Consider the following 8,507-nt stretch of genomic DNA (forward strand, 5'->3'; position numbering starts at 1 on the left):
GGTTAGCTCTCTGGCTGGTCCCTGCACTGGCTTCTATGGTTTGACCCAATGCTGTCTCATAATTTTAAGCATTTTTCAGAGTTCCAAGAAAAGACATCTGAGCTTTGTTGAAAGCCTCCTCTGTAATAATAACTGGGAAAAACCACAAGACTAGCAGTTCAGAAGTATTCCAGCAGTTTGCTGTGTTTGAAGCATCTTTATCCTGAAGGAAATTTCAGAGTGATGCCAGAACTAGGTGGTTTGATTAGTCTTTAACCCCAAGGCCTTTACTCATAACTGCTAGTTTTAGGAGCCTTGTTTTAAACTGTGTTTAGGGAATTCCCTCCCAATTGGAGCCTGGGTGGTGGCATGGCTTGGGTCTACCTGGATGGAGAATTTGCCAATAAACCCAGATGTTTTCTGCATCAAAACTACAATCAAGTCACTTTAACTTGGCAATTTGACCCTTGATATGTTACAGCTGAACCTATTTCTAGAGTGAGCTTGGGAATTATTATCCAGAAATAATTATCCAATCCCTCACTAAGTTGAGGTTTGTCAGCTGTTTGCAGACTCTGGGATGATGGTTCACTATTCCAGAGATTCCTAATTACCCAATTTCACATGTCACATGGATCTCTGAGAATTTGTGCCATCCCTGTCTCCAACCAATGACCTCACCACCTCTTCTCTTGGATTTGCTTCCCCATAAAGCCATGTTTTAGGCTCAGGAGAGATGAGCTACTCAACTGATGCCCTGGTGACAGGGAGAGGTGGCATTTAAAGGTCACCTGCTGCCACAAACCCCATGGCTTCCCTGGTTTCAAACACAGCAGCCCTCCAAAATGACCTTGGGTTTGCTCCTAGGGACCAGAGAACCCCTCTCCATGCCTCAAACCATCAGGCAATCCCCCAAATTATCCAGAGTCAAGACAGAGATGGTTTCTTTGACTCAGAAGCCATTTGGAGGGGAGTGGGAGATTGATGGGTTAAAAATTTGCTTTTTTTAACTCCCCAGCACTAGGGCTGTTATCCCAGAGCTGAGAGGACCAAGCCCAGCTAGCAGGCACCAGCACATGGCTGGGGTGGTACTGGGAGCCCAGGAGGGAGGTTTTTTCTACACCACCCCCACACCAGATACACATCCTTCACAGCTGGGTTTCACGGTCTACAAAGAGTTTATTTAAGATACAAAATTCACAAAATGATTCCTCAACACACCTGAGTCTGCATTCTGCTCAGGGAGCACCTGGCAGCTGCTGTCACAAGGTCAGGGAGAGCTTCTCGGCATCTCCTTCCCACACACAGCCCCTCTCCAGGCTCCCCCCAGCTGCAGATTCTGCTTCTCTCCTCAGGCAGAAGTGCTTTGCCACTCAAAGTGACCATCCTCAGAGTCCTGCAGGGGAGAGGGAAGAAGTCACTTGAAACCCCTCCAGTGAAGGCAGGAGTGAGGGTCCCTGCCCTCCAGCTCCCCACAGGTTTCTCCAGCCCCAGAGATCCTCACCAGCTAACAGGAGAGCCTGTGATCTGCAGACACACCAGCTCCCAGGCACAAAAGATAATACAAAGGATGCAAAGGCCACTCACCTCTGTCCAGAAGCCCTGGTTATCCATTTCCAATGTCTGCACCCCCACTTCAGGGTCTCTCCTGTCCCAAAGGGCTCCTCCAGCCTGCCAGCCCAGCCTCTTGGTGCCCAGGCACTGGGGAGGAGAGCACAGGCACTGCAGGCACTGCAGCCCCACAGAGCCCCCCAGCCCAGCCCAGCAGACAGAACCAGCCCTCACCACGAACACGATGGGTGCAGCCACGATGCAAAGGCCACCGATGACCACCAAGGCCACTCCGTAAGCTGGGAATCCTGGCTGGGGCCTGGGAGGATCCAGGGTGTCCTCTGGAGCAGAACAGAGCATTGAGAGCCTGGAGCAGCTGCTCTGCCCCTCGGGCTGCCAGCCACCCACTGCCCCAGGATGAACACAGGGGATTTATGAACTCCTGTTCCACCCCCTCCATGCCTTCTCCTCCCAGCCCACAGCAGCCTGCAGCACAAGGTCCCCAACCCCAATGTCCCAGGCCATGCAGAGGCAAAGGGCACAACTGTCACTAAATGTCACTGCCTGCTCAGCTCAGCAGCCAAGACACCTGAGCCTCTCCTCACACAGGGGATCAGGATGGGGTCAGCTGTGGATCCACCCTGCTCCCAGTGCAGGTGTGGAGCTTGGAATCTGGATGTGGCACTTGGGGATATGGTTTAGGGATGACTATGGTGGTGCTCAATTCATGGTTGGACTAGATGTGCTTCAAGGTCTCTTGCAAATTTGATGACCCCATGATTCTGTAACCCTTTGCTCTGGAGCTTTGTTATCCCCCTGCCCACTGGGTGAAAAAAATCCTTAAATTGATGCTGAAATAATTGCTGTCCCTAAAGGCTTAAACACACACCGCTTTATCTCCAAAGACAAACCTACAACAACTCTAAAACAGCCGCCATGAAGGATCACAAGATCGTCCTCATCTACTTAGAATGACAAATCTCTTTTGTCAGTGATTTCTGTATCCGTAGATATCACCTTGACAGTGAAAACCAGAAATCATTCTTCAGTCATCATGTCAGTCATTTTCCCAGGTACCCAGGTGCCAGAGGGGAGCTTACCTCCCACAGCAAGAGAGAATGGATCCACATGGATATCAGAGCCAGCCAGAGCCTGGTTTGGCCCCACTGAGTGCACGAGGGTCTTCAGCACTTGCATGCTGGTTGGAGCAGGGTGCTGGAAGATCATGTTCCCATGGCAGAGCAAGGAGCCAGGCCTGCAGACAGGGTTGGGAACAGCTCCAGCAGCTGCCAGCCCCACCATGACCCCACAGAGGGATGCGTGGGCACTCCCAGCCTCCTCCCAGAGGGTTTTGCTCAGCAGGAGGAGATCTGTGCACTCAGGGAGCCCTGGGATGGAAGGGACATCCCTGGAGGCCCAGCAAGTCACCACAGCTGCAATGGCTGAATGCTTGACCTCAGCTTCCTCTGCAGATCCTTCTGCAGCTGTCAGCCATGAGCTGCTGGCTGATGTCTGAAGGGAGCCCTCCCTGCCCAGCAGAACACCCCTGCTCCCACTCACAGGAATTCTTTGATGATGGCTGTCAGGAAGGATGGGTAATCCCTCAGGGCTCTGGCCACCTGGAAGAAAGGGTGTGCTCAGCTCTCTGTCAGCTTTTGGGGCACTTTGGACACCCCAGAGCAGCCCCTCTCCCTCCCTTCTCACCCCACTGGGAGGACCACAACCCCACCAGCCCCATTCCTACCACATCACCAAGTTCCCTGGAGAGATTGTGGTGCTCTTCAGAGAGAGGATCCTGAAGCTTCTGGCTGAAGGGTCTGTTGGTGACGACAAAGGACAGAGGATACACGAGCAGACCCAGCTTGGACCCTGAAGGAGCAAGAAACAAGCCCTGGCTGAGCACATTTGGCAGCCACCCTGCCCACAGCACACACAGGGACCATCCTTACCCTCCACCGAGATGGAGCTCAGGTCCTTGGAGAGGTCTGAGAGCACAGTCAGGGCTTCCAGAACCTCCTCAACGTCAGCATGGACAACTGTGTCTAGGTAGAGGTCTCCAGTGATCTCCGTGTTCGCACCCAGGTTCCTGAGGGGAGAGAAGAGCTCTGAGCAAGGCAGGAGGGTTGGGACTCAGGCCCAGCACCTTGACTGGAGGTGTTCTCCTGAGACCCCCACAGAAGGGGCTCAAATACAGTTTGCTCCAGCTGCACATCCCCTGCCAGCTTTTCCCCTCCCCTCCATCCTTGCTGGATGAGCTGCAGAGGGCACAGGAGAGAGTGAAGGCAATGAAATTAAGAGGTTGGCAGAGGAGTAGCTACACCCCATACCTGAGCTGGGTGATGGTGAAGTTCCTCACGTTGTAGAGGCCACTGACAGATGCAGTAATCTGGGCAGGGAGAAGACAACAGTTCACACCTTGCCCTGTTTAGCACAAGTTAATCCAGCACGCAGGCCGTGCCCATGCCCTCAGCATCACCCTTTGGAAGAGCCCCCAAGGCTTGGCATACCTCTTGGACCAGCTTCTCCAGAAGATCCATCCTGTCCACCCCAAGCTGGGAGCCAGTGAAGGAGATGGACAGCTTCTCTGGGTCCAGGTTCTCCAGGCTGAAGCCTAAGGGAGTTGGGAAGAGTTACACTCTGACCTGTTCCTGCAGCTTCCTTGGGGTTCAGCCCAGAGCTCACCCATGGCCACACAGCAAAGGCAGAAAGCAGCAGGGCAGCTGAGTGAGGAGGGATCCCTTTGGATGTGGGAAAGGTTGGGATGAACCATTTCCCAGCAGAGCTGGGGCAAAGAGGGGAGGCCAGGGAGCTGAGCAGAAGCCCTGGCCCACACAGATCCAGCTGCTACAGACGCGCCCTCCACCACCCTCCATACCCTTAGAAAGGCTTTACACAGGGATGGTCAGTGAAGGAAAAGCCTGGAACCCAAACTGCACAGGTTTTGGCTTGGAGAGAGGCACAAGGAGGGCACCTGGCAGCAGCAGCCCTGCTGTGGGAAGACCTTCAGCACTCACCCGCAGACTGGATGGACTGGGGCTCCAGCTGCCAGCTGAACATGCTCCTCCCCTTGCTCGCCTCTGTGACCACGGTGCGGATCAGGTGGGAGTTGGTGGGAGCAGGAGCATCTCCCCGGAACAGAGCCTCCCCTCTCACCACCACGGAGCCGTTCCTGGAGGGACAGGGCACAGTGGGCAGCACAGTTACTGCTTTTTTTTTTTTTTTTTTTTTTTCCCCAGGTGCATTTATCCAGAAATTCAGGCAGGGATCCCTCGGGATGGTAACACCAGGGAGGGAGGGAAGCCCCTCAATGCTCCTGTCTGGAGCATTTTGTGGGCAAACAATTCCCTCCAAGCCAAAGCTGCAGCTTGAAAAAAAAACAGAGGTCACTGCTTCTACCAGCAAGGTCCATCTTTATTGCACACTCTCCAATATTTATGTTTCTAGCATGGGAAAGATTGAAGAAAATCTCATGAATGTGTAAGTGGAAAGACAAAATAGCTTACACCACCAAACATTCATTAAAGCACACAAGGTTTCGGCCCTTATCAGCCATTCACTTGCAACAACCACCTCCCAGCCTTCAGGGAGCCAAAGGAAAAACAAATCACACGTGGTGTTTATGGGGGCAGCCATTCCTCTGGAATGCACCTTTCCCAGTCTCTATCAAAGTGAAACAAGCTGCTCTCCTACTCAGGACTCTCCTTAAGGCCAGGGTGGCCACCAGAGGCCACTGCTGCTACAAACCCAGCCCTCCAGAGCAGCTGCACACTCACATGAACTCCAGGACATTTGCGTGCAGGAAGCTCTCGTAGCTGGACAGCATCTGGTTGAGCTGGAAGGAAGAAGCACCTGGTAATTAACGGAGGAGGTTTTCCAAGCTCCCCCATGTGAAGGGGAAGTGCAGGAGCAGGTGGACAATAAATAGAGGGAATTCAGCTCAGGCTGCCCAGGGGAGTGCCAGCCCTCTGGGCATGCTGGGGATGAGCTGGGATACCCAGAGCAGCCACCGCCATCCTGGCAGGGAATGCCCCAGCAATAATGCCCTGTGCCAGGGCCCTGCAGGCTGCCAGGGCTGAGGGGAGCCCAGTCCCAGCTCAAACCAAGCTCCAGTGGAGCAGTGCCAGGGCTTTGCCCACCCTCACCGTGCTCAGGTGGGCACCCAACCAGCCAAGGGCTGGTGCAGCACTCAGGCTGCTCCCCCCATCAAGCCTTGGCACCACCCCACACCCAACAGTGCCAAACGTGTCCCAGGCACCCGCAGCACCCACCATGAGTGTCACATCTCCCTCCAGCCGCCGGTAGCTCAGGGAATTCCTGCTGCCCAGGGCCGGGGCATAGGCGATGCCCAGCAGCCGGAATTGCAGGGGCAGCACGTGCACAGGCTGGGTGGGCAAGGGCAGGCTGCAGAGGTGGCATGCAGGGGGGTTTGTCCCTGTGGAGCCAGGTGTGCCCGTTGTCATCAGCTCAGCTGGGCTGGAGGCCGCTCCGGTGGCGGCAGGGAGCTGCTCTGAGGCTGTGGAGGAGATCTGGGAAGCGCTGGAGCCACCGGGCACGGCATGGGCATGGAGGGTCAGTGCTGACGGCACAGCCAGGCTCTGGGAGCTGGGCAGGGAGCTGGCTGCATGCCCAGCCCCAGGAGAGCTCAGCAGGCAGGATGGAGAGGTCACAGTGCTGCTGGTGGCAGTGAGGTGCAGAGCTGGCTCTGTGGAGCTGGGGGCAGGCACAGAGCCTGGGCTGGCAGGGCTGGGCCCTGGAGCTCCTGCTGCAGTGGGAACAGATCCCACTGCTGCTGTCCTGGCCTGGCTGGGCCTGGATTCTCCTGTCACAAACGTCAGTCCAAGCTCTGGGGTGGCACCAGGGGCTGTGGAGCTCATCCCAGTCACGGTGGGACCTGCAGGGCTGGGAGCCCTGGGCTGTGCAGGGGGACAAGGCCACTCACTCTGTGTCCCCAGGGTGACAGCAGGAGCCCCAGATGCCTCCGTGGGAAGGGAAGAAGCCAGCAGGTGCTGATGGTGGGCAGCAGGAGCTGCTGCCGTGGCAGGAAGTGATACCAGGACAGCATCCAGGAGTCCAGAGCCATTTCCTGGAGCAGCTGCCCCAGGCAGGGCAGTGCCATCAGTGCGCCAGAGCCCCTCTGGTGCCAGGGCAGGGGACACCCCGAGCGTGCCAGGGCTCAGCTGGGCCCAGCTGGGTGTTCCCTGTGCTGGCAGAGCAGAGGCCACCACCTGCTCTGCTGGGCTGGGGCTCCAGGAGCCAGCACCCATTGGTGCCCATGTGGAGACATCGGGTGGGAGCTGAGACCCCACAGCTGCCCCTCGGAGTGGCACCAGTTGGGTGGGTGGCACCTGAGTCACTGCAGCCCCTGCAGAGGGGCCAGCAGCAGCTGTGGGGAGGGCAGGAGGGTGCAGCCATAGCTGGGAGGTGGCAGGGAGTCCAGCAGCTGTCTCACTCCCAGCTCTGGAGGTGGCCTCAGAGTCTCTCTGTGGGCTCTGGGGCTCTGCTGTGCCCGCTGGCTGCCCCAGGCCACCAGCTGCACTCACTGCCGGCATCTGTGTGGCACCACCTGGTCCTGCTCTGTGGAGGCCACCCTGAACATGGTAACCCCAGGAGCCAGGGCTGGGGACACCCTCAGGCTGGAAGGGCCGAGCTGAGGCAGCAGGCACCCTTTTGCCAGGCCACGGTGTGGGGGACAGTGTAACAACCATTGCTGTGCCCAGACTGAGCCCATCCCTGTCCCCAGAGCCAGGCTGTCCCTGCAGGGAGGTCCTAGGTGTCTGTGTCCCCAGGCTCTGTCCCTCAGCAGTCACAGCTCCCTGGATCCCTTGGACGCAGCCCGAGGAGAGCAGGTCCCCACAGACTGTCCCCAGAGTGTCACCCACCGCTGGCTGTGAGGCTGCTGAGCCCGGGGGAGCCCAGGTGACAGCAGCCAGAGCAGCCAGGCCGTAGGGGACAGCAGTGGCACACACACACACGGCCAGCAGCAGGAGGGCTCTGCAGCACCGGCTGTGGGCAGCAGGACACGGCGCTGCGCCCGCAGCCCCTCCCCGCTCAGCGCGGGGCATCGTTCCTGCCGCAGGGGGCTCCCGGTGCTCCGACCCCTCCGCTCCTCTGGGAGAGCCCACGGCAAGAGCTCAGCTGTGGAGAGGGACAGGAGAGGATTCAGGGTGACTCCCTGCACTCCCACATCCCAGTGCCTGCCCCATTCCCAAGCTTCCCATCCCCTGAGCTCCTCATTAAACCCCTCCCTTGTCCCCAGCAGGGTCCTAGCTCAGGAAAGGCTGTGCCAAGCCTCAGCACCTCCTGGGAAGCTCCCAGGGTTGAACAGCCCCGGGCTCAGACATTCCCTCAATCCCTGTCCCAAACACCCTCCTCATCTCCAGAAACCTCCCCACACCCCTCACCTGGCAGCAACCTAGGAGGAGAGAGCACCAAGGCCCAGCCAAGCCCTGGCTTTTATCTGCTTTCCCAGGGGAGGAGGTGGCTCTGTCCCAGCTGCTCCCAATTAACACAAACTCATCTGAGCTCCCCCAGGTGCAGCTGGAGGGGTCTCAGCTTCCCTCTGCTCCTCATGGAGCTCTCAGCAGCAGCAGGAGGGGGTGGGCCTGTCCCTCCAGGTAGGGTGATCCCCAAACCCTGCTGATGCTCCCCAAAACTCCCTGTTTGTGGGGTTGTGGCAGTGTTCACCTCCTGGGCTCCACCAGCTGTGGATTGCAGCACTTGGCTTTGGGATCAGGCAGATTCTGTGCCTGAAGGGGGGCTCACAAGGGGGGAGGGTCTCAGGGGTCAGCCCAGGCTGCATCCCTGAGCACCCCAGAGTCTCCTGCCCGGTTTCTGGTGTTCACACATCCACCAGCAGCCTTTTCCCAGGCTGTCACCCGAGGGGTTTGTGGAGGCTGGGATGTGCTCCTGTGGTGGCATCCTGGACACTGGATCCAGCCCCCAGGGATGGCACAGCACTTGTGGATTGCTGCAGGGAG

The 8,507-nt window shown here is 57.6% G+C and overlaps 1 protein-coding gene across 3 annotated transcripts; it reads right to left on the minus strand.

Annotated features, from left to right (window-relative positions):
- Nucleotides 1–1,133: 1,133 nt before the first annotated feature.
- On the minus strand, nucleotides 1,134–8,507 carry LOC102068453 (taste receptor cell protein 1). 3 transcript variants are annotated; one of them, XM_074549551.1, is made up of 13 exons: nucleotides 7,932–8,507; nucleotides 5,799–7,665; nucleotides 5,304–5,362; nucleotides 4,545–4,699; nucleotides 4,038–4,141; nucleotides 3,858–3,916; nucleotides 3,480–3,616; nucleotides 3,275–3,399; nucleotides 3,091–3,149; nucleotides 2,631–2,785; nucleotides 1,765–1,871; nucleotides 1,567–1,680; nucleotides 1,134–1,375 (listed from the first exon to the last, which is right to left on the minus strand). In XM_074549551.1, the coding sequence occupies exons 2-13, from the start codon at nucleotides 7,590–7,592 to the stop codon at nucleotides 1,331–1,333; spliced, it is 2,913 nt and encodes a 970-aa protein (XP_074405652.1). In that variant the 5' UTR covers nucleotides 7,593–7,665; nucleotides 7,932–8,507; the 3' UTR covers nucleotides 1,134–1,330. The 3 variants fall into 3 exon arrangements, with proteins under 3 accessions (XP_074405652.1, XP_014123039.2, XP_074405654.1); XM_014267564.3 differs by lacking the exon at nucleotides 7,932–8,507 and having other exon boundaries at nucleotides 5,799–7,914; XM_074549553.1 differs by lacking the exon at nucleotides 7,932–8,507 and having other exon boundaries at nucleotides 5,304–5,934.

The sequence above is a fragment of the Zonotrichia albicollis genome, chromosome 11 (genome assembly GCF_047830755.1).
Source record: "Zonotrichia albicollis isolate bZonAlb1 chromosome 11, bZonAlb1.hap1, whole genome shotgun sequence".
In the NCBI taxonomy this organism is placed as follows: Eukaryota; Metazoa; Chordata; class Aves; order Passeriformes; family Passerellidae; genus Zonotrichia; species Zonotrichia albicollis.

Excerpts from the sequence above, each read along its gene's own strand:
- LOC102068453 (XM_074549551.1), bottom strand. The coding sequence starts at position 7,592 with ATGCCCCGCGCTGAGCGGGGAGGGGCTGCGGGCGCAGCGCCGTGTCCT. Across the intron at positions 4,700-5,303 it reads GCAAATGTCCTGGAGTTCAT|GAACGGCTCCGTGGTGGTGA; the intron begins GTGAGTGTGCAG and ends CTGTCCCTCCAG. Across the intron at positions 4,142-4,544 it reads CCAGTCCATCCAGTCTGCGG|GCTTCAGCCTGGAGAACCTG; the intron begins GTGAGTGCTGAA and ends CAACTCCCTTAG.